General features: G+C 41.0%; 1 protein-coding gene across 1 annotated transcript in view; it reads left to right on the forward strand.

Annotated features, from left to right (window-relative positions):
* The window catches only part of thsd7aa (thrombospondin, type I, domain containing 7Aa), a 292,211-nt gene extending 266,550 nt beyond the window's left edge, over positions 1 to 25,661 (forward strand). The window contains exons 25-28 of the mRNA XM_060904722.1: positions 998 to 1,080; positions 14,807 to 15,017; positions 17,279 to 17,366; positions 24,441 to 25,661. Of these exons, the coding sequence (XP_060760705.1) occupies positions 998 to 1,080; positions 14,807 to 15,017; positions 17,279 to 17,366; positions 24,441 to 24,528 (470 nt within the window). The 3' untranslated portion in view covers positions 24,529 to 25,661. The remainder of the gene's footprint in view (positions 1 to 997; positions 1,081 to 14,806; positions 15,018 to 17,278; positions 17,367 to 24,440) is intronic.
* Positions 25,662 to 26,548: the final 887 nt, after the last annotated feature.

Consider the following 26,548-nt stretch of genomic DNA (forward strand, 5'->3'; position numbering starts at 1 on the left):
AACCACACACACACACACACTCCTGAATATTCATGTGCTGTCCTAAAATGCAAGGCTGAATGAATATTCATAAGAAAGCTTGTAATAGGTGACCACTTGTTTTGCAGACCCCTGCAGTTTTGTTTTGGATTTTTTTTTAAAGGTTCTTCAGAGGCTACACTCATACACCTCCTGATGCCACTATCGCTCATTCCTCATGATTCAGTCAAGGGAGTGTAGAGGAGAGAGCTCTCCTAGGACATTTCAGATGTAAACGGTTTCTGAATTGGCTGCAGCTACTGTACACATTTCCAATCTTGGATAAAGCCCAGCGCTTGTCATGGAGAAAGACCAAGCACTGGATGAGGCTCTGCTTTCCTACTCTTGTTGCAGAATGCAGAGAGAGAGAGTAAAACCCCTGTATTCACATTGCCAGTGGATTTTCCTGCAGGTTATGTCTTAACTATCGAGAGAGAACGAGGTGCATATTCTTCTTATTCTCTCCTCAACTGTGGAGTGATTCCTCAGCATCCTGTAGTGAGATTCATTTTTAATTGCTTGCAGTTCCTCTGTTCAGCAGCGGCTGTTCACCTGGGACTGACTGCAGGAGCTCGGTTTCTTTTTATTTATTCTGCCTGCGTCTATATTCATGCAGTCAGCCAAGTGATGAATTAATGGTAATGTATGTGTGAGCCTAGAGGTCTGAACCACGCAGTTAATATGAGGCAATGCTTTAGCAAGAGCGCTAATATCTTAAAACAGTTGAGTTAGAGGAGGAGAGAGAGGAGAAGGAGGAGGAGGAGAGTACCACTAATACAGACAGAGAGAGAGAGAGAGAGAGAGAGAGAGAGAGGCTTCACTGGGACTCTGGTGCCTCCAGCATAACAAACAATTCCATAGAAATGAGGAGCAGTCCCAAAATCTGGGATATGTTTGTAATTGTGTGTGTGTGTGTGTGTGTGTGTGGTTACTTCTGAACTTTGGATGCAATAATGAAATGTGTCTACTTACCCCGTAGGCGGATGCCCAGTGACAAGCAAACCCATCTCTGACAGGTCATGTGACCCAGCCTGTGACAAACACCGCTCATACTGCACTGAGGTTCGTGAGTGTGTGAGTGTGTGTGTGTGTGTGTATGGGGGGATGGGATGTGGTTGGGGTTTGCCCCGCATCATGCATGCATTCATGATACATGAACACAAACGAAATCCGAAAACACAAACCAAACAAATCAGAAATTCTCAGGTAATATACTTCAAGAAACACTTCTGTTCCTGTGGTTGCTGAAAACTGTATGTGTACGTACAGTGTGTAGGTGTGTGCATCTTTAAAGATGTCCTCAATAGACAACGTGCTCTATGTCTGGTTTTTATCTTGTCGTCTAGACAAACAACTGATACTGACTCAGCCAGAATGGTTTTCAATGTACTATCCATTACCACCTTTCTGTCAATCCAAACACTTTTTAATGATATATTTACACCAGAGTGATGTTAAATGCTTGATTCTGATTGGTCAGAAGTTGCTGATTCATTTTCTATAACAGACCATTGTTGCCCTCCCCAGGAGTGGTCGACCAACAAAGATCACTCCAAGAGCAAGGCGTGTAATAATCGGCGAGGTCACAAAGGACCCCAGGGTAACTTCTAAGCAACTGAAGGCCTCTCTCACATTGGCTAATGTTAATGTTCATGAGTCCACCATCAGGAGAACACTGAACAACAATGGTGTGCATGGCAGGGTTGCAAGGAGAAAGCCACTGCTCTCCAAAAAGAACATTGCTGTTCGTCTGCAGTTTGCTAAAGATAACATGCACAAGCCAGAAGGCTATTGGAAAAATGTTTTGTGGACAGATGAGACCAAAATAGAACTTTTTGGTTTAAATGCAAAGCTTAATGTTTGGAGAAAGGAAAACACTGCATTCCAGCATAAGAACCTTACCCCATCTGTGAAACATGGTGGTGGTAGTATTATAGTTTGGGCCTGTTTTGCTGCATCTGGGCCAGGACGGCTTGCCATCACTGATGGAACAATGAATTCTGAATTATACCAGCGAATTCTAAAGGAAAATGTCAGGACATCTGTCCATGAGCTGAATCTCAAGAGAAGGTGGGTCATGCAGCAAGACAACGACCCTAAGCACACAAGTCATTCTACCAAAGAATGGTTAAAGAAGAATAAAGTTAATGTTTTGGAATGGCCAAGTCAAAGTCCTGACCTTAATCCAATCAAAATGTTGTGGAAGGACCTGAAGCGAGCAGTTCATGTGAGGAAACCCACCAACATCCCAGAGTTGAAGCTGTTCTGTAGGGAGGAATGGGCTAAAATTCCTCCAAGCCCGTGTGCAGGACTGATCAACAGTTACCAGAAATGTTTAGTTGCAGTTATTGCTGCACAAGGGGGTCACACCAGATACTGAAAGCAAAGGTTCACATACTTTTGCTACTCACAGATATGTAATATTGGATCCATCCATCCATTATCTGTAGCCACTTATCCTGTCCTACAGGGTCGCAGGCAAGCTGGAGCCTATCCCAGCTGACTATGGGCAAGAGGCGGGGTACACCCTGAACAAGTTGCCAGGTCATCGCAGGGCTGACACATAGACACAGACAACCATTCACACTCACATTCACACCTACAGTCAATTTAGAGCCACCAATTAGCCTAACGTGCATGTCTTTGGACTGTGGGGGAAACCGGAGCACCCAGAGGAAACCCATGCAGATACGGGGAGAACATGCAAACTCCACACAGAAAGGCCCTTGTTGGCCTCTGGGCTCGAACCCAGGACCTTCTTGCTGTGAGGCGACAGTGCTAACCACTACACCCCCGTGCCACCCTATAACATTGGATCATTTTCCTCAATAAATAAATGACCAAGTATAATATTTTTGTCTCATTTGTTTAACTGGGTTCTCTTTATCTACTTTTAGGACTTGTGTGAAAATCTCATGATGCTTTAGGTCATATTAATGCAGAAATATAGAAAATTCTAAAGGGTTCACAAACTTTCAAGCACCACTGTATCTTATGCCAAATTATTATGGTATGTTGCAAAAAATAAAGAAAAATCTGAGTCCTCGTCTCCAAGTTAGAAGTCCAAATGCAGTTAATGTACGAGTCCAAGTCCAAGTCATCAGTGCTCAAGTCCAAGTCAAGTCACGAGTCCTTAAAATTAGGGCATGAGTCGGACTCGAGTACTGCAAGCCTGGTACTAGTTCTAATACATGATCATTTTTAGAGTCAACTCTCCAATGCCAGTGGAAGTTTTCCAACACAGGAAAGTCTTTCGGAGTCTTTAGGCTTTCCTGTTTCTTAGTAACAACATAAGTGACTTTTTTTTTTTTGTCTTATTAAATTAAATTGAATAGAGACGCTAGGATGGAGTGACTGTTTATAGCAGGGGTCTTCAATCCCATCCACAAAGGCCCGGTGTAGCTGCAGGCTTTCATTCCAACCAAACTGGAGTCACACCTGATTCTACTTGTTTAATCAGTTCACCTTGGACTCCAATCAACTATCAAGTGTGCCTCTGATTTGGCTGGAATGAAAGTCTGCAGCTCCACTGACCCTTTGTGGATAAGATTGAAGACTCGCGCTGTGTCCGAAATCACTCCCTACTCACTATATAGTGGACTATATAGTGAGTTCACCATTTTGTAGTGCTGTCCAAATGTATAGTGAGAATTATTACACCCTATATAGTGCACTCTTAGTATCCCACAATGCATCACGAAAAGTAGTGTACAACCGATGGTCACTAACCAAGCAATATATCCCATCATGCATTGCAGTTGCACTGAAAGCCTCAAATTTGATTTAATAAAAGGCAACGGCAAAGAAGAAAGTATTCACCCTTGATTTAAAAAAAACCCTGAAAGATGCAGGTACGGTACTTTGTATCTGTTAATGTGTGAAATATGCTCAGTATAATATGTATTTATCACAAAAACGCATGCGTGTATTTATTATTTTGAAAACCCACCAGCCGGCTGATCTGGCACACTTTATTTTTTTTTATTTGACCTTTATTTTACCAGGGTGAGTCCCATTGAGACATTCAGCCTCTTTTACAAGGGAGCCCTGACATACAGACGTATAGACATTGCACAAAGTATGACGAAACATAGAAACGGAACACATAAAAAACAGGTTCAACAAAACATATAGACCCCTTTCACAAGACGTCACCACGCTGCGAGATTTTGTTAGGTGCCATATTGGAAGACCAAGTACATGCACTCACAATATAAAACAAAGTACGAGTGAGAGTAAAGTGACACGATGGCTGATAATTCTGGTTATGTGAGTACATTACCAGCTGCAGAAAGGGCACGGTATGTGGAGAAACTGGCTGTGATTGATGGGTTTGACCCATATGATAAGACTCGTGGCAAGGGAGAATGGAAACATAAGGAGGACCTGACACCAATTCTGCCATCTGTTTGCTACCCAGACATTGTAAACTATTTGTTGTTTACACCCAGTGCCTACACTCAGTGTTCGAACTATGCCGATATTTTCGGGGGGTCCCTTTTTTTCCCTTGGGGCGCTTCCGCTTGTCTCGGAGTGCGGATCTCCAAACACATGAGAAGCCTTGCGCTTGTCTCAGAGCGCGGATCTCCAAACACATGAGAAGCCTTGCGCTTGTCTCAGAGCGCGGATCTCCAAACACATGAGAAGCCTTGCGCTTGTCTCGGAGCGCGGATCTCCAAACACATGAGAAGCCTTGCGCTTGTCTCGGAGCGCGGATCTCCAAACACATGAGAAGCCTTGCGCTTGTCTCGGAGCGCGGATCTCCAAACACATGAGAAGCCTATCTTACGCACATATCGCATGGACTCCACACCTCCACACACGTATCGCGTCTGAAGTCATAACTCATCAGGGGAAATCGTGTCTGCATTGGCATGTTCAAAAAACAACCTCGCGTCAAGAATGATACCACACGCAAGAAAAAAAAAAAACAGTCAGGCTACTCAACAACCAACCTGGCAGCAGCGAGCAAGCCCCAAACCATCCTAAATTATTATTATTATTAAATTGTAGAAGTCTGGGAGGCTTGCGCCTCATACAGTTATCAACTTGGGGCCAATTTAGCATGTTTTAAATCTGAATTTCTTGCGTTTGCTTACCTCAAAGTGTCCGCAGATCATGCACAGACTTATCCATTATATCCACAGTTTTTTGCCAAGTCTCACACAGGTTTCTTTCAAGTCTACTGTTGGGCCAATAAATCATAAATAAAACAGCTCAGATTTGTTTGTTTAAGTCGTTTGCCACTCCACTTTATTCTCGTGGGTTCACATACCGCTGCCGTTATTTCCCCCTAATCACGAGTTTGTTGGTCTTCCAATATGGCGCAGGGTCTGTTTACTTCCGGTTTCAGGTGACGTCAGTGAAAGGGGTCTATACAATACTGGAGAGATTAAAATACAAAAACAAGTAAGCAAATCAAGACAAATACCGCACAACACAAAAATAACTGAATGGTTAGTTAGTGAAAGCATTTACAACTGTCACATCTAAGGTGTTTGAGTAGCTTTTTAAAATGGTTGAGAGGAATAGCAACAGATAACTTAAGATCTTTTTGAAGGAGATTCCAGCACCAGGGAGCTGCAAAGTTAAAAGCCGTCTTACCTAACTCTGTCTGTGTTCATGGTGTGTCTAAGAGTATAATATTATTTGAACGGAAACTATAAGATGAGTGCATTTGAGACAGTAGATTAGAAAGATATGAAGGCAGTTTGCCAATAATACCTTTATATATAAAAATATGCCAATGGATCCATCTGCACAGTGAGAGAGAGCTGAAACCAGTCAACTCATAAAGAGTGCAATGATGAGTGCATGGTTTGGCATTCGTAATAAAACGTAGTGCACCATGGTAAACTGTATCGAGGACGTGAAGGGTGGTAGAGGCAGCATTCATGTATAAGATGTCGCCATAGTCCAGTACAGGAAGAAAGGTGGCATTTATCAGTTTCTTTCTAGCTTGAAGAGTAAAACATGCTTTGTTTCTAAAATAAAATCCAAGCTTAATTTTCAGTTTCTGGGCCAGTTTCTCTATGTGAACTTTAAAAGTGATCTTATCATCAATCCACAAACCTAGGTATTTGTATACTGAGACTTTCTCTATACATTGGCCATCTAGTGTGGTTATTATTAGGGAAGTGGAAGCCAATCGTGATTTAGTGAAATGCATGACTTTAGTCTTTTTGGCATTTAAAATCAATCTTAGGTCAGCAAAAGTACTCTGTAATGAGTTAAAGGACTGCTGTAACAATTGGTTCGCTTGAAACAGGGTAGAGGCATCACAATATAAAACTGTGTCATCTGCATACAGATGGATCTTAGCATTTCCAACAACAGAGGCAATGGTGTTAATGTATATGGTGAAAAGGACTGGACCCAATATTGAGCCTTGGGGGACCCCATTCATGACCTCCATGGACAAAGAACTGACACCGTCAGCAACAACAGTTTGAGTTCTGTTGGATAGATAGTCCTTAAACCAACCAACAGCCTTTGAGCTCATGCCAATATTAAGCAGCCTATTTAGCAGGATAGTGTGATTGACTGTGTCAAAGGCCTTGGACAGGTCAATGAACAAGGCAGCACAGCTCATCTTCCTGTCCAGTGCCTTTATAATGTCATTTAAAACCTGTGATGCTGCAGTGATGGTACTATGCTGGGTCCTGAAACCCGACTGTGCCGGACTAAGGATCTCGTGCTGTAACATAAATTCCTTAACCTGGGTGTTTATTAGGGATTCCAGGATCTTAGCAAGAACAGACAATTTTGAAATTGGACGGTAATTATCTAAATTAGCAGGGTCCCCCCCTTTTAAGAGGAGCAACACGTAGGCTGATTTCCAAACATCTGGTATGATGTTGGAGGAGAAAGATAAATTGAAAATATGTGTGAGAAGTTCTGCGATTATGTCCGCTGCCAGTCTTAATAAAGCAGGGTCAAGACCATCAGGACCTACCGATTTGTTGGTGTCAAGTTGTTTGAGGGCCTTGAGTACTGCAGCTGTGGGGATAGCTTCAAAATTAAACCCATCCTGAAAGACAGAAGTATCAGGAAGGGGTGTAGCAGATAAGGGGGAAAGGTCAGCAATACAAGACTGTTCAAACAGTTTCCCTGATTTTATGAAATGTTTTTTGAAAAGATTCACAATACTGTCTTTATTGGAAACCTGTTGGGCATCTACAACTATGTGGTGTGGCAGAGCTGTGTCTCGCAAAGGCTGAGCTAATAACTTTATGGTTTTCCAAAATTTTGAGGGGTTAATTAAATTATCAGAAACTGACTTAAGAAAAAAATCAGATTTACATTTTCTTATTAAGTATGTACATTTGTTCCTCAGATATCTGAAATTAGTCCAGTCAGACTGTGAGTCTGTGGCTCTTGCTAAAGCCCAAGCAGAATTTCTACTATGAATCAGTGAGGACAGCTCTGGGGAGAACCAAGGGTTATCCCGCCCCTTTATTCTGTAGGAGGTCATGGGAGCATGTTTGTTAGTGACAGATAGAAAAAGCGTGTGGAAATAATTCCATGCAATATTGATGTCAGGAATGAGACTGATCCTTGAGAAATCATAGTCAATTAGATCATGTAAAAAGGCTTGTTCTACAAATCTCATCTCATCTCATTATCTCTAGCCGCTTTATCCTTCTACAGGGTCGCAGGCAAGCTGGAGCCTATCCCAGCTGACTACGGGCAAAAGGCGGGGTACACCCTGGACAAGTCGCCAGGTCATCACAGGGCTGACACAGACACAGACAACCATTCACACTCACACCTACGGTCAATTTAGAGTCACCAGTTAACCTAACCTGCATGTCTTTGGACTGTGGGGGAAACCGGAGCACCCGGAGGAAACCCACGCGGACAACATGCAAACTCCGCACAGAAAGGCCCTCGCTGGCCACGGGGCTCGAACCCAGACCTTCTTGCTGTGAGGCGACAGCGCTAACCACTACACCACTGTGCTGCCCCTTCTACAAATCTTTTAAAATTTATTTTTATTAGTATACGAGGTTTAGTTTTGGGAAGCCTAGTGTCCCTGATGCAAGATATCGTGCAGTGATTTTAATTAATCGATTAAGTAATTTTAATTGTGCAACAGTAATGATGTAAATAACAGTGCAGCGGAGTAGTGTCCGAAAGTGTTTTTTGTTTGTTTGTTTTTTCATTTTACCAATGAGCTCTCTATATAGTCCTCTATATCAAATTCCCTAGATAGTGAGTAGGGAGTAGTGAATGATTGAGTGATTTCGGCAAATTGCTGTCGTACAAAAAGAATAAAACACTTCAGGAAATGATGTTATTGGAAAGCAATCAATTTCAGTGTGATAAAAGTAACTCTTTATATTTCTTCATGTACTTCTGCATCACATCTCTCTATCATTGATTACTTTCCTGTAAAAACATACCCTGGGCAGCACAGTGGTGTAGTTGTTAGCACTGTCGCCTCACAGCAAGAAGGTTCTGGGTTCAAGCCCAGTGGCCGATGGGGGCCTTTCTGTGTGGGGTTTACCGGTATGTGTTGTGTCTGCATGGGTTTCCTCCGAGTGCTCCAGTTTCCCCCACAGTCCAAAGACATGCAGTTAGGCTAACTGGCTACTCTAAATTGTCCAGTGATCAAGCTTGGAGAGAGATGGGCTGTGCCAAGTTTAAATACCCTCAACACACAAATGATGGACTGTTAAAACGTCATCAGCGGTCCCCTTGCTGGCTGTGGGGAAAAAAAACACACACCCTGGCTTGTATTATTCCTTACATATTTAATGTAATCCATGTTTTTAGAGAAGTATCATGCATTCGGTTTGTAAATAGAGCTGGCAGTGGTGGAATTATTCGAGGCTAGGGTCTATGGCAGGGGTGGGCAATTATTTTTTCCATGGGGCCACATGAGAAACAGAAAATTTTGTGGAGGGCCAGACCAAAAGGCTGAACTAAATTCTGCATAATATTAATTGTATTTCTTTATATAAAGCAATAAATAACATTGTTCTTACAAACTGGTAAGACTGGTAAGAGTATGGAAAAAACGAGGTTGCCTTACAAAAAATGTCATTTATTCAATCAAATTTCCCAAAACAATGGTTAACAAAATGTGAACGTTTGTACCATTTTTTTTTCAGTCACATTCACCCCAAAACACAATAAAGACATCACAATATTGTCTTTCTACTCCAAATATCAAGCAAGATACATCATATTATAATAATGATGCCCACATTTGTAGTTTAATCTCCTCATTTGGTGCTTTTCGCTGGAGATCAGCTCCGGCGCCTGCTGGTGACGTCACACGATGTGATTGGCTGGACCGTTTGAAGGATGACGTACAAGTTTGTGGTTGGTCTGGACAAATTACGGAAGTAGTTATCGCGGGATTAGGTTTCGTGGGATTTCATGTCATTTTCATGTCGCGCGCATTGCGTTTTTGTTGAACACAACTTCAAAATTAAAGCAATGCATATTCAGTCCATGCATGAGGTAAAATTAGAAAATATGGTTATTTTATCATTTCTCATTAACCTTACGCGGGCCGGTCAGAATGAACCCGCGGGCCGCATCCGGCCCGCGGGCCGTAAAATGCCCAGGTCTGGTCTATGGGGTGGTACGGTGGTGTAGTGGTTAGCACTGTTGCCTCACAGCAAGAAGGTTCTGGGTTCTAGCCCAGAGGCTGATGAGGGCCTTTCTGTGTGGAGTTTGCACGTTGTCTGTGTGGGTTTCCTCCGGGTGCTCCAGTTTCCTCCACAGTCCAAAGACATGCAGGTTAGGTTAATTGGTGGCTCTAAATTGACTGTAGGTGTGTGTGTGTGTGTCTGTGAATGGTTGTTTGTCTCTGTGTCAGCCCTGCGATGACCTGGCGACTTGTCCAGGGTGTACCCCGCCTCTCGCCCATAGTCAGCTGGGATAGGCTCCAGCTTGCCTGCGACCCTGTACAGGATAAGCGGTTATGGATAATGGATGGATAGATGGATGGATGGGGTCTATGGGTGTGAATACACATGTGAGTCATTTCAATAAGCAATCGTAAATAGCTCAAATTGCTTTCTGCAGCACCTGATATGCAATCAACTGTGAATGCATGCATTCTACAGGATATGCCTGGTGTGTTTTTCTATCATGTCTACCAGTACATATAGCTGATGAGAATCTGAATCAGTGTGTTATGCACCCCCTGCTATACAATTACTCATTTCCTCTAGGGCTATAAACCAGCTTATAGCCTCCGCTCATTTTGTCTGCTGCTTTGGAGATTCCATTCTGTCTTGTGATGTGTGTGTTGGTGTGAGCACTGTGTTTGTACTGGGAGTGCTAGCACAGCGTGGAGAATACACATTGGAAATCAGTGGGTTTTGTGCAATGCCGCTCTGAAAACACACACACACACACACACACACACACACACATACACAAGCACATAAGCATTTAGACACAGAGGAGTGCAGTACAAGCAGACTCGTACATATCAGCTGGAGAACACATGCTGGGATTTATCTCGTTCAAACAACCACACACACTCTCAAACTTACACTTACGCACATCCAGCAGTCCATAGCATGGACAAATGACTCCATTTTTTTTTCTAGAAATATCAACACAGCCTGGTAGAATCCTCAGTGACAGCACTGTTATTACTTCTTAAAATCATTCGCTGTTTCAGTGTCAGATGGCATGGAGTAGAATGAATTGCTGGGGGGAAATACATCACCGAACATATGACTAAATAGAAGATATTCAGTTTGGTGTAGGAACTGCTAGAAGTGATCGTTCTGAATTATGTCCCTAAATACATGGTCAAAGGAAATCCTTATCAGAAGGGTCACGTGACCCATACGTGATGACAGGGTGTCATTTTTTTTTCCCCAGACATTCCATTGGTTGAAAGGTATGATGTGCCATATTTGAATAAGTCAAATATGTAACTGTTGACTAATTGCTGTGTATGGCGGCCATCTTGCGGGTCAAGCTTACCGTACGGGTCACTGAGCACACTTTGTAACGCGCGAGTACAAAGTCTTCAAAAGAACCCAAGCAGGCTATTTAAAGCTAGCAATGGTGCACACCTGTTGTATTCACGGCTGTCGTAATAGGTCAGATGATGACGTCAAGTGGAGCTTTTATGGAATTCCCACTGTACGGGAGCACGAAGGCGAGCAAACAAAGAAACTCAGCATACAAAGGAGAAATCTATGGCTTGCGAGAATCAACCGCAAGGATTATCAGCCTTCCAAACACAGCAAAGTCTGCTGCGATCATTTTATAAGTGGTAAGTTGTTTAAATAAACAATCAATTGTGTTTAAGTTTGTTTTTGGAAACCAAAACATCATGTGAACAATCTCTGGAGAATGCCTAACTGGAACCGCTGAGTGTACGTTTACATTGTAATGTACACTTAATATCGCTCGTTTGTCACGTTTCTATTTGACACTTGTCACTTCACTCACTCAAGGGTCATTTTTGAAAAACATTTTAGGTCTATTCTGTATGATTTGATTTGTGTTTGGGATGCAAACAGCGCGCCTTTTGGCGGATGCCGCCTGAATTGCGCAGATCCGATTTTTTTTTTTAGGGGGGGTGTTGGAGTGTCTGATTATAATTTCAAAGTAAATTCTGTATTAAAATTACTAAATAAGCAAATCCGTTACAGTCCATGAAACAGGAAGTATAAGGATGAGAAAAAAACAGTTTAAATCGGAAAGCTGCGCACATTTGCGCAGCCCGAGCGGTGTGCAGGACTGCGCAAATGTGCGCAGCTTTGCGATTTAAACTGTTTTTTTTTCTCATCTTTATACTTCCTGTTTCATGGACTGTAACATATTTGCTTATTTAGTAATTTTAATACAGAATTTACTTTGAAATTATAATCAGACACTCCAACGCCCCCCCTAAAAAAAAAAAAATTGGATCTGCACGATTCAGCCGTGAAAAAGGCGGCATCCGCCAAAAAGGCGCGCTGTGAATATATAAAGTTATATATATCAGACAGCCTTTAAAGTTTGATGAAGTCAGTTTCAGGCTTTGGAGCAGGCTTTGGCAGTTTCAGGCTTTGGCAGCCCTGCATAGTCACTTGAAAATGCATCTTTGTCCACTTCGTAGGGGTCAATTCCCCCAATCAAGGCCAGTTTGGCTGCATACCGTTGTCGTGAGATGTCGTCTAATGTATCTATATACTTCTGTTTGCTTGATTTTGCCGACATTGATCTTTATTTTAGAAAACTGACTATATAACTTCATAAATTCGTCCGAGATAACGTAGCCAGTAATGGCGATGGTCCGTTTTGTTTGCCCCACAAGATGGCGGCTGGAGGGCGTTCCCCGGAATGCCGTGACGTCAGTGAAAACTATCTATTAGCACAAGGAGGTAGACAAGCAGCACAGCAACATAGTGACAGAATGATTGATTGGGCATTATCATATTAGGAATGAATAACTTAAATAAAATTAGCACTGAACTGAAGCAACACTGTATCATATGATGCCATGTTCATTAGATATGATATTTACACTAATTAAAAAGTGTTTAGGCTATTAATATTCTGTATTTACATTAAACATGGGTTGCTGGTTGAATATTTAAGTTATTCCATGAAATCGAGTCGTACATGAGCTGATAGTACAGTAGGCATATCAGGTGAAAATTTAAACTCAATCCAAATTGCTTGAAACTGGTCTCCTTGCATTCGGAATTGAATGCTAAACAATATATTTTTTACAGAATTAAAATATGTTTATCCATTTTTGAGATATTACAAATCAATGATTGAAGAAACGGCTTAATTTTTAGAAAACTGCTGTAATATTCTGTATGATGATCACATGGTCCAAAATGGGCCTCATTAACCAATGAGATCAAATGATTTTTTTGTTTTTTTTAATAACTTTTTTTTTTAATTTTCAAGATATTTGCATGGAAATTGGCAGGCACGTAGATGGTTGTATACTGTATACAAATTTTGAAAAATTAGTAAAAAACAATTACGCAAAGTAGTATTTTATTAGCATAAATTATGCTAATTAGGTAAACAGTTAAATCAGTACACTCAGTAAAAAAAGTAATAAAAGACTATCACTAATACCCTCTTTGTGCTCTGTAGGGCTTTGTATTTCTCAAAAGTAAGGTCGACTAGTGTTTATATTAAAGAATATAAATGATAATATTCACAGCTTTCAAGGTGAACCTCGAAAAAACTCTGTGATCCGCATCCAGTAAACAATTCACAGTAACTGAATTGAAATTGACACTCGCGTTTCTGACTTCTGTTTTCTAAATTATCATTCCAACCACTAAGATCTCAATATTTTTCATCCAAACAACTACAGTGATATTCTAAAATAGTTATTTGTTTACATGAATCAGTTTGATTTGAAAAAAATAAGTAGGTAAAGCGATGAAAACTCACTTCAAAGTCTCCCTTGAATCACAGCATCAAAACTAGCTGGCAGAAAACTTTGCTGAATACTTCATCAGAAACAGTGAGAGCGAGAGAACATCCCTATAAAAGTTATCTGATTGATATTCACGAGTAATCCAGTCGGAAACCGATCAGACGAGAGAGAGAGAGAGAGAGAGAGCCTGAGTGCTTTCCCGTGACTCAAAACGCACCGGCAGTTTCCCGACGTTCCGCGAGCAGAGAGTGAACTCTGTTATACCAACTTCAACCTGCCGTTACTCCCAAAGTACTGAACAGATCTTAACCAGATTGATTTATTTGGAAAGCAGAAATTATAAGCTTTTTAATGAGTGTATTCATGATAGAAAATATTCAAGAGTTAAGCAATGACAGGTTTGGAAACTTAGATAAGTGTCTGCATGGACAATTTTCACACCACGGCCAGTGAGTGTCTGAGATGCCTACTATTAGTCGATGAGGTGCATAGCACTGAGTTGGCTATAAGCCATGTACGACGAGATTGAGTGGAATAACTGTTTTATTCTATCCACATTCACTGGATTTTGAGAAACAGAGCTTTTGCAAGTGCGATAAATAAAAACTTTATACAAAATGTCTGATAAAATCATCTCTGCTTAGAATGTAACAAATCTGCAAAATGACAGGAGCAATTTGTGAAAAATGCTATAATAATAATTCTTGAAAAATAAAAAAAGATATGTCCTTACCATCAAATACTTTTATTCCATATTTTGTTGCTTTTTTTGTATTTTTTGGGGTTTTGTTTTCAAGTAGAGTTTTTATTTCGTCTTTGATTGGTTGGATTGGAGACCGTACCCTTAACGAAGAGACAGGAGGCAAAGTTGGAGGTGGTGGAGTTGAGGATGTTAAGGTTTGCGATAGGAGTGACAAGGTTGGACAGGATAAGGAACGAGCACATCAGAGGGACAGCACATGTGGAGAGCTTGGGAATTAAGCTAAGAGAGATGAGACTGAGATGGTATGGGCACATCCTGAGAAGAGACGCAGAGCATGTTGGAAGGAGAATGTTGAGGATGGAGCTGCCAGGCACACGAAAACGAGGAAGGCCAAAGAGGAGATACATGGATGTGGTGACAGAGGACATGAAAGTGGCAGGTGTGGTAGAGAAGGATGCAGAAGACAGGGAGCAATGGAGACGAAAGATCCGCTGTGGCGACCCCTAATCGGGAGCAGCCAAAAGAAGAAGAAGAAGAAGATTGGTTCAGCAACATGCTCTGCCATTTTGTTTTTCTCTACTCATGGTATATGAGCTGATATCCTAGTAGTAGAGTAACCAATCAGAGCATGCGATTGCTCATATCCAGTGAATGTAGATAGAATAAACAGTATTTTCTGTGTGTCACTGGTGTCTTTCTGCCTCCTGCAGGCCGGAGTGTGCGGGTGCGAGGAGGGCTACACTGAAGTGATGACATCAGATGGAGTGTTGGACCAGTGCACTTTGATTCCTGTCCTGGAAATTCCCACAGGAAACAGCAAAACTGATGTGAAGACCATCAGGGCCATGAGTCCCACACAGACCAGTTCCAACCTGCCTGGGCGATCTGGACGAACCTGGTACCTGCAGCCATTCGGACCAGGTGGGCTATAACCTTGCAGCAAAGCTTAATCTTTCTGCTTTGTTCTCTAATTAGGAACAAATGGTCATTGACCTAGAACACATGATGTACATTTACAATGTTTACAGTAATTACTGATATTTTAAGTAGTACACATTCTGTGAAATATCTAAAGAGACATACGTCCTTTCAACACACTTGGTACTGTTTGTCTTTACTTTTATGCACCTGTATACTGTAGTGGTTTATAATCCCACAGTAGAAATAATAGATTGAACTATTGCATGTAAAAGCTAAACAGTTACTGAAGATGAATGAATTCATGAAAGGTTTATGAAAAATGATTAATCCAATAGCTTAAGAACCATAAGCATTCAATAATAAATACAACCCCAATTCCATAAATTTGGGACACTGTGTAAAATGTAAATAAAACAGAATATGATGGTTGGCAAATCATGGAAACCCTATATTTCATTGAAAATAGTACAAAGACAACATATCAAATGTTGAAACTGAGAAATTTTATTGTTTTTTTAAATATCTGCTCATTTTGGATTTGATGTCAGCAACACATTTCAGAAAAGTTGGGACAGGGGCATGTTTACCTCTGTGTTGCATCACCTCTACTTTTAACAATACTCTGTAAACATTTGGGAACTGAAGAGACCAATTGCTGTAGTTTTGAAAGAGAAATGTTGTCCCATTCTTGCCTGATCTACAATTTCAGTTGCTCAGCAGTTCGGGGTCTCCTTTGTCGTATTTTACGCTTCATAATGTGCCAAATGTTTTAAATAGGAGGCAGGCCAGTTTAGCACCCGGACTCTATTACTATGGAGCCATACAGTTTTAATATGTGCAGAAAGCAGTTTGGCATTGTCTTGCTGAAAGAAGGAAGGCCTTCCCTGAAAAAGATTTTGTCTGGATGGCAGCATGTTGCTCTGAAATGTGTATATATCATTTAGCATTAATGAGGCCTTCCCAGATGTACAAGCTACCCATGTCATGTGCACTAATGCCCCCTCATACCATCACAGATGCTGACTTTTGAACTGTGCACTAACAAGCCGGATGGTCCCTCTCCTCTTTAGCCTGGAGGACGTGGTGTCCATGATTTCTAAAAATTAATTTCTAGTTTTGATTCATCAGACCTCGGGACAATTTTCCACTTTGCCTCAGTCCATCATACAAGAGCTCAGGCCTCTGGGATGCTCTTTTTATACTCAGTCATGTTACTGACCTGTTGCCAGTTAACCAAATTAGGTTTTTTGTTTGTTTGTTTGTTTGTTTGTTTGTTTGTTTGTTTGTTTGTTTGTTAGCATGACACTTTTTCAGTCTTTTGTTGCCCCGCTCCAACTTTTCTGAAATGTGTTGCTGACATCAAATTCAAAATGAGCGTATATTTAAAATAAAATAAAATAAAATTTCTCAGTTTCAACATTTCATATGTTGTCTTTGCACTATTTTCAATGAAATATCAGGTTTCCAGGCAGCACGGTGGTGTAGTGGTTAGCGCTGTTGCCTCACAGCAAGAAGGTCCGGGTTCGAGCCCCGTGGCCGGCGAGGGCCTTTCTGTGTGGAGTTTGCATGTTCTCCCCGTGCCCACGTGGGTTTCCTCCGGGTGCTCCAGTTTCCCCCACAGTCCAAAGACATGCAGGTTAGGTTAACTGGTGACTCTAAATTGACCGTAGGTGTGAGTGTGAATGGTTGTCTGTGTCTATGTGTCAGCCCTGTGATGACCTGGCGACTTGTCCAGGGTGTACCCCGCCTTTCACCCGTAGTCAGCTGGGATAGGCTCCAGCTTGCCTGCGACCCTGTAGAACAGGATAAAGCGGCTAGAGATAATGAGATGAGATGAGATCAGGTTTCCAAGATTCGCAAATCATCATATTCTGTTTTTTTTATTTACGTTTTACACGGTGTCTCAAATTTATGGAATTGGGGTTGTATATCTTTGATACTTATCGGCTGAGAAATAAATAAATGAATAAAAATCACAGACCCCAGACCCCCGTCTACTCTTCCCAGACCTTTGGGGTTCTCTGGACTCTACTTAGAAAAGCTCCTGAGGAAGAAACATTGAAAGGAACCAAGGATTCTTTAATTAGAGTTATCTGTTGATATTTGATCCATATGTGTGACAGGGTGTTGTATAATTATATGAAAAGCCAGGTGTGTGATCGGTTGATTTCAGCAGGTAGTATCCGATTCCCCCAGGCAGGTTTTAAATCAGGATGTGAAGCAGCTGGAGTTGATTTGTCTGTGTTGATTATTCTTTACAGATGGCACGCTGAAGACCTGGGTGTACGGCGTAGCTGCTGGAGCTTTTGTCCTGCTGGTCTTCATCGTCTCCATGTCTTACTTAGCCTGGTAAGACTGTTTACCATTCATGGCAAGACAAAGCTTCCAGTTTATGTGTGTTGTTCTTGTGAAGGCTCTTTTTAGAACAAACTATTCTATTTTGCATTTTACAGACCTGCCAAGAAACACGTTCAATTACTTTACGTCTTAATGAATGTGAACTATGGCTTATGGAATACTCTGGAGCCATGTTGGAATTTGGATTATACAGGGTGTTTCAAAAAATTTGATATCATTTCACAATCTAATAACTTTGCCAGTTCTCGTTCAATTGACCTCAAATTTTAACAGCATGTGTGGAAACGGGTCAAAATTTTATGCTTAATGTTTTTTTTGTTTTATCTTTTTAGATATAGAAATGCCATTCGCTGGAAAAGAAAAGGCGTTTTGTGTGTTCGAGTACGCTCGAAAACAGTCGAACAAGACGAAAATTTGTGAAATCGTTCATGGAATCCATATACCTTTGAATTTCTCATTCAAATTTTGAGGAATAAATATTATATTGCTCAACGTCAAGCCTATTCAGTTTTATTTGCCTAGACGACGTAGTTTCTGGGATATTTACATCTCAAATGATGTCAATTTTTCTTGAAACGCCCTGTGTTACATGTTACTACTAGTTCTCGTAACAGTTTTCCTTCTGTTTACTTTTCAGTCTGTTTTTCATGATTATCAGACATTCCTCTAAATAAATCATTTCTCATCATTACACATCTCAAATCCCTTCAATGACATGACACATCTGTGTCAAATCAGTAGCCACTTACAGCCCAAGTGATTGATAGCCACAATCAGTGGCTGGAGTGGATTTTTCAACAAGAAGAGCAAGCACAAAGGAAATAGAAATGGAGTAAAACACAACGAGGCGTGCTGTTACAGGAAAATAATCAATCACGGGGTGTTGTGATGTGTCCTGACTTGAAGCAGAATTACTTTTATCGCCTCAAAGTTGATCTTATCAGAATATACCACATACATTTCCCAACGATTACAATATTTCTACTTCTTAAAAGAACATCTTATCCATTTATAGCTATTTTTAATGTTGTGGAAGGTCTAAGAACAATATAGTTGCACTTATCACTTAGGTTATAGCAGCTTTATGCAGTTGTTCCCTCACCAGCCTTTCTTTCTTATTCTTTCTTAAAGTTAACGAGACAAAAAAAGTAATCTGTCATGTAACAAAGACACTGGAAACTCAAAGCCTTTTGTCCTGAACATTTTTCCATGCTGAAAAAAAAAAAGGTTACAGTTATAATTAGACCTCTGACTATTACGAAGCACTGACACTGGAGACTCCTTCCAACAATGCTTAATAAACATCTTACTCTAAACTTCAGCATATTAACAGCTACATGTGTGTATTTCAATCTGATTAGGTGGGACATCTGCTATCCCAGTCCTGTTGTAAAAGAGAACATTAAACACCACCTTCTGACTAATTCTGACCAGAACGTACAACTGTAGAATCGAAAATTCTCGTAATTGTGGTATCAAATATTTCATGTGAAAGGAAGTTGCATCCCCTGGGGAAAAGCCTCACAGGTCCATGAGGATTGTCAAAGACCTATCAAAGATCCTGAAAGATGAGGTTCTTTATAGGATCCTTAAAGGATCTTAGAAAGATCTTTAAAGATCTTCATATGCAAAATCATTTGTTAAGATCCTCAAGGATTTGACAAAGCTCATCATAATGATCCCCGCAAAGATCTTGGCAGGGATCCTTTAAGATCCTCAAGGATTCAACAAGGATCTTTCAAAGATCTTAGAAAATTGAAGGTCCTTGAATATCTTGGCAAGAAGTTAAAAGATCTTTGTAGATCCTTGAAGATCTTGCCAAGAATTTTAAAGATACTTGAAGATCTTTTGAGTATCTTTGTTGAGATCCTCAACAGGATCCTCAAAGACCCTCGCAAAGAACTTTACGGATCCTTGAAGATCCTTGAAAGATTTTCACCAGGGTCATCACAGAGACTTCTGATCAAGACATAAACTTGAAATCTTTAGTTTGAGACTTTGGAATTCTCAGGTTCTTAGCAATTTTGGATTTTTAAAATGGAAAGCCAATTCTGACGCTCAATAAGATGAAATAAGATATAACTTCTGAATTGATTTTTTTCCTTTAATACTTTAACACAATATTTTACTGTATACAGTATATCAACTCTCACTAGCTTGAGCTCATGAAATATTTGAATATTCCACTGAAAGTAAAATAAAAAAAAAAATTCGAAGGGCATGAAAAACAACACTGGAGTGTCCGATACGTCTGATACAGATATTAGTTGCAGTCTTTTGGTCAACATTGTCCTCTGCTGGACAAATCTTGGAGCTACTCTTCCCCATCTTCCCCATCACTTTCATAGCTTCCTCTTTTCCTTGTTTTATTATTTCTCCATCTTTTATAAAATACTTTTTTTTTTTTAATCCTCACCTAGCTACAGTGTTTGTGAGCTATGATTATTGTGCAGCCTGGTTATAATCTCATATATTTACCTTTCTGCATAATTCATTGTCAAAGTACTCTCTAAGGTAAGATCACTCTGAGTGCAATATTATTATACACGCTGCTTCATGCATCAGCTCTTTTATTTTGTGGATATAATGGCAGCGCAGTTGATAGCAAATCAGCTTTCTTTTTTTCGTTGCTTCATTTAAGTCTCATTTATAAGCTAGGTAATGGGAATAATACACAGAATAATACAGTACATACAGCTCGTAACATCTCACACCAGCAAACATATCTAATGTACTGTATTATACAGGTATGAGCGGTTTTTCTTGTACATTCATACATTGACCATTGCATGATAATCAGCCTTTTATTAACAGCATGGCAGTCAGTATAGAAATGTACATGGAGTCTAACAGGAAATATCAGATGTATGTTTGTTTTTTTCAAATGTCTGGAAAATATTAAGAGGCAAATACCACGTTTCCAGTGGGGTTTTTTTATGTTTTTTTTTTCTTATTACTGCTGCCAGCTTTGTTGGAGGAGCTTATGTTTCTGCCTCTGTTTGTTTGTCTGTTCCCAATGTAACTCAAAAACTAGTGAACAGATTTTGATGAAATTTGGAGGAAAGTTGGGCCATGGGCCAAGCAGAGCATTTTTTAACATAGTTACTGGGAGACCAAATGGTCTCCCAGTGGCCAGATTTGGTCTCCTAGTCAATGCCAAACCAGCTTCACTGGGAGACCAAATTTTAAACCAAGTTATGTCTTATCATTTGGTTCAATCAGTTGCAATTAATTAACCAAGTACTATGTAAGTATACATTTAACAAGGAAAATGAAGATCTATGTTATAAGATATACACACAAGATCATGTTGGTTAAGAAAAACAAAACTAAGGCCCTGTCCACACGGCAACGGATTCAGGTGAATCTGATAAAACTGTTTATCGTTTCGGCCTGGCGTCCACACGGCACCGGCGTTTTGGGTGCCCCAAAACAAAATCTTTTGAGAACGGGTTCCAGAGTGAAAAAATCTGGCAACGGAGCCGTTGCGAAGTCGTCTGGATGAGTAGAACAGATTTGTTTACGATGACGTCACAACCACATGACTGTCAGTGCTTCACGCTGGGTAGAAGTGTAACGAACTCGATGCGAGTTGTCAACAAATCCTATAACTTGGTTCATGAAACGCGCTTACAAAATATTTTCACTGTGAATATTTATTGTGTAATGGTGCAAAGTGAGAGAGAGAGAGAGAGAGAGAGAGAGAGAGAATAGCCCTTAGGGCAGAGTCAATCCCGCCAGCAAAAATAGGGAAAAAAAGGAGCGATCTCACCTCTTCAGATGTTTATTCCGGACCATTAAAGAATTCTGGAGGATATCAGAATGTTGGCGTACCGGCTTCAATCTACCCCCGTTCATTCCTCTTTCCGCATCTCCATTCAAAAAACGAGCACGTGATTTAAAGGGACTATAGCCATAAGATAGGGAGTGAGAAAGTGTGTGCGTGTGACAGGGATAGTCACTGTGCGCATGCGCAGTTATGCGCATGCGTCTACTTCTATTGTTCTGGTGTCTCTGATGGGACCGTCTTACAGCGCACGTAGTGGCGTGGCATGTGTATTGCATCGTTTTCAGCAAGCGTTGCGTTGCCATATGAACCTGATATTTTACTGATCCGTTGCCCATGTGGACGCGATATTTAAAAAAAAAATCTCGTTGCCGTTGTCGTGTGGATGTAGCCTAAAATTTGGTTACTGAGGTGGTGTTTACATTAGACCGTATCAGTGGATCATCAGATTAACATTTTTAAAACGATTCGCGTGCACACAGCAACGCCAATACACGATTCGCGTGCACACAGCAACGCCAATACACAGATACACTAATCACATGACTAATTAGACGGCACGTCACATGATCCCAGTGCATATCGGGCATGTGCAAGTCACTCACCACTTGCAAGTGGAAGGATGGCAAGCGAACACCTTCTCCAGCAGATAAACACACCTGGCTGTGATGTTCATGTTCTCACTGAGTTTAAGCGCCTGAAGGAGGTAAATAAGTTGAAATGTGTAAATAAACCTCAGTGCGGCTCAGCGCTTCCTCCTGCGCTCCAAATCACTCCGCCCTGAACAGCGAGTGCCCTCTGGAGGGTGCGCACTCCGGCCCTGCGCAGCTCACAGAGCGCGCGAGTGAAGCGCACGAGCAGTGATTCGGGACTGAGCCGCTGTGTGTGTGATCCCAACGCCAGCGAATCAGGAAGGTGGATGTCACAGTGACGTTGTCCAATGATGACGTCAGCTAGAGCTCAGCACTGCGTATCCTTGTTCCTCAATGTTTACACAGCACCGGATCAGATACGAACTGGGTTGAATACGTGGGCCCTGGCGGATTCAAGTTGTTCCGCCTGTGGAGTCGTTTCCCGGTGTTTTAATGTGCACGGACAGTGCATCCACGATGAAAACGAGATGGATACGGTCTAATGTAAACACCACCTGAGATGGCTGATGTCAGAATCCAATGTCATTACTGTGTAACTTTGGTGGTGTTTACATTAGACCGTATCCGTATCGTTTTCATTGCAGATGCACTGTCCGTGCACATTAAAACGCCGGAAAACGACTCCACAGGCGGAACAGTTTGAATCTGCCAGGGCCCACGTATTCAACCCAGTACGTATCTGATCCGGTGCTGTGTAAACATTGAGGAACGAGGATACGCAGTGCTGAGCTCTAGCTGACGTCGTCATTGGACAATGTCACTGTGACATCCACCTTCCTGATTCGCTGGCGTTGGTCATACCACGTTGGTCATGTGAATGAGCAATACAGGAAGTGTGTTGAGGAAGTCATTAAGTGAATGAGCAATACAGGAAGTGTGTTGGTTACCGTAGTACTAAATAGTCTTGTTGTAATCGCAAAAAACGGCCGTTCTGCGAGGTGAAGAGTGTACCAAACACTGTTAGATCCTTCTAGCATAAACACGAAGGCCATACACGGTGTAAAAAAGGCGTCATTGTAGTACCAGTACCGCCGATAACAGACTGGCATACTTCATTTTTTACAACGACATCCTTCCACTTGCAAGTGGTGAGTGACTTGCGCATGCCCGATATGCACTGGGATCATGTGACGTGCCGTCTAATTAGTCATGTGATTAGCGTATCCGTGTATTGGCGTTGCTGTGTGCACGCGAATCGTGTATTGGCGTTGCTGTGTGCACGGGGAACGGTTTTGTTGTGGGCACAGAAATTTTGTGTGTGTACGCGAATCGTTTTAAAAACGTTAATCTGATGATCCGCTGATTCGAAATAATGTAAACAGGGCCTTTGAGTGTCTTTGACATAACATTTGTGCTTGGTAATTGCTCTTGATAGCTGTGTAGTCACTGTAGTGTGTTTGTCTGTATGGTGATTGGTGAACCACTTTGCATCGCAGAATATGCCGCAGCGGTGCAGCCGCATGGACTCTGGGGCCTGTGATTGTATTGCCCAGACCAGTTGGTCTCCTAGTGGAAAATCCTTAAAAAATGCTCTGGGGCCAAGGGACAATTAATTAAATTTTGGTGCAAATCCAAGTATGTGGCTTGGTGGAGGCATGCACTGGACCGAGTGTCCTCCTAGTTTAGTAATGTTCTGATCTCACACTTACATGAAGTTTATGTGAGTACATATTATCATACTTTAGTGTCTTCAGTAAGTTTTTTTTATTTTATTTTATTTAATCCAAGCAGCTTCTTGACTCTTGAGCTCTAAAGATGTATTATTATTATTAACAGTTATTCCATGAAATCGAGTCGTACATGAGCTGATAGCCAACGAGGCACGTCACACTGAGTTGTCTATAAGCCATGTACGACGAGATTGAGTGGAATAACTGTTTTATTCTATCCACATTCACTGGATTTTGACAAATAGATCATTTTTATTTTTTGCAAATTCGATAAATAAAAACTTTATAAAAAACATCCAACAAAATCATTTCCACTTAGACGGACTTCTTAAAAACCTATTGATGGCTGCACAAATTGACTTTCGTGGGTTTTTTTTGTTTTGTTTTTTGTACAAAATTCCGTCTTGCTGTCGTGCTGTCGAGGTATAGAATAGCTTTAGACATTTATTTCATTCTTACTTGGTCATTTTAGTGATGCAATTTTCAAACTTCTTTGAGCTTTTGAACCAGTCTAAAAAAATTCAACAAGTTGTGATGCTTAACGATCAAGAACATAAACAAACCGGTGAAACGACGGGCAATTTGTGAAAAATGCTAAAATAATAATTCTTGAAAAATAAAATAAAGATATGTTCTTCCCATCAAATACTTTTATTCCATATTTCGTTGCTTTTTTATTTTTATTTTTGCGGTTTTGTTTTCGAGTAGTTTTTATTTTGTCCTCGGTTGGTTCAGCAACACGCTCTGCCATTTTGTTTTTCTCTACTCACGGTATATGAGCTGATATCCTATTCTTAGAGTAGCCAGTCAGAGCGTGTGATTGCTCATATCCAGTGAATGTGGATAGAATAATATGTATTATTATATTAAGATGATATTTCCTAAGATATTTCATGCTGCAGAATTTACTGATCCTTAGAATCCATGCGTGTTTATGTGTATGTTTCCTTCTTAGCAAAAAGCCAAAGAAGCCCCAGAGAAGACAGATGAACAACAGACTGAAGCCTCTGACACTGGCTTACGATGGCGACGCTGACATGTAGCCTCTTGCAAACACCCCCCTCCACCCTACACACCCCTCCACCCTGCTCTACCGCTGCCTACTTACAGACTGTACGGATTACGTGTCTCCTTTTTTCTATGATCTTATGGAACCTCAGACTGGACCCCTATTTATAATTAGCCCAGGTTTGTTCCCCTTCCCTGTTTTTTACGTTTCGAAATTTTCAACTTTCACTGGAGCCTTTGATGAACTCGTATCTTCTTACGGAAGGTCTGCCTTCGCCTTTCTGCCGTCCTGTAACACGGACTTGTCTTTGGGGAAAGGAAAGCTGTTGGAGAGGGCGCTTGTGAACTGAAGCGTTTTGTTGAGAAAGCACAAGGATCCCTGTTTGTTCCTCAGGCCGCATTGTCTGGATTACTCATGTAATTGATCTCACAATATTCGGTCTTTACACTTCTTCAGTATTGTGGCATGGGTTTCTAGGTTGCTACTCTGGTTTTTCAGGCCTGCTAGCGCCCCCTACACAAACCCTGGCCTGCTTCTCTCCCTCTCCCGATTCAGGTCCTGTTTTGCACTATATTAGTGCAGCATGATGACTTAGAACCTTGCCATCGAAAACTGCCTCTCTCAATTCAATACAAACGATGTACAGTCTTGTGCTAGACATGTAAAAATTAGCCCTTTTTTGCAGAATGAACTCTGTTTAACTCTTGTTTGTGATAAGACGGGATACAAACGTAAAAAAAAATAATAGTGTGATTGCCATTACCCCTTGTACAGATGAAGTCCGCTAAATGTTCTTTTTCCTGACTGACTTTGTGTATCATATAATAGGATTTAATTTTTCATCAGTTCGGTGAAATGTTTATCATTTCATTCAGTTTTGCTTGGCTGATTTTCAAGGGCTCCGTTATCGGATGTTTTGAAGAAGGTCATGTGATTTTTCGTATTTTATCTAAAGTGCTCATAGGAGTTTTACGTTATTTTACTCAAACCTCTTCTTGAGGTGAGGAAACCAATGAAAAGTGGCACGAGGCAGGACATGATTTTTATTATTATTATTATTATTATTATATGTCATCATGCGAAAACTGCCACTTCATTTGTACTCCTTCAGGCTAAGCAATGCATGAGGTCATTATTTCATGTTTACTTGCTTTATTAATAAATTAATTGAATGGTAATTTATAAACTTATCATTCTTAGCTTACGGTTATTTTGCATAAATACTACTGTGTTGTTTATATGCCAATTAATTTGATCACTGAGTGCTCTCAAAACATTTTTGGTAATTCCTCTAGAAGCAGCTAGCTAAAAACTTTCTACTGCGTTTTCATTTATCTCCTGACCCAAAATCTTTTCAGTCCTTTAGAAATGGTTTACGTTCAGTACCACTCAAAAGTTTGGACACACTTACTCATTGGTAGTAATGAATAGTCTGTCTGAACTTTTGACTAGACTGTATAGTGGATATAAAAAAAAGTGTACACACCCTGTTAAAATGATCGGTTTTTCTGATGTAAAAACATGAGACCACGATCATCTCATCTCATCTCATTATCTCTAGCCGCTTTATCCTTCTACAGGGTCGCAGGCAAGCTGGAGCCTATCCCAGCTGACTACGGGTGAAAGGTGCGGTACACCCTGGACAAGTCGCCAGGTCATCGCAGGGCTGACACATAGACACAGACAACCATTCACACTCACATTCACACCTACGGTCAATTTAGAGTCACCAGTTAACCTAACCTGCATGTCTTTGGACTGTGGGGGAAACCGGAGCACCCGGAGGAAACCCACGCGGACACGGGGAGAACATGCAAACTCCACACAGAAAGGCCCTCGCCGGCCACGGGGCTCGAACCCGGACCTTCTTGCTGTGAGGCGACAGCGCTAACCACTACACCACCGTGCCGCCTAGACCACGATCAATAATTTCAAAACTTTTCCCACCTTTAATGTGACCTATAACCTGTACAATTCAATTGAAACACAAACAAATCTGTTAGGGGGAAAACATAAAAAATAAAAAAGGTACACTAAGCTGGTTGCATAAGTGT

The sequence above is a fragment of the Neoarius graeffei genome, chromosome 22 (genome assembly GCF_027579695.1).
Source record: "Neoarius graeffei isolate fNeoGra1 chromosome 22, fNeoGra1.pri, whole genome shotgun sequence".
Lineage (NCBI taxonomy): Eukaryota > Metazoa > Chordata > Actinopteri > Siluriformes > Ariidae > Neoarius > Neoarius graeffei.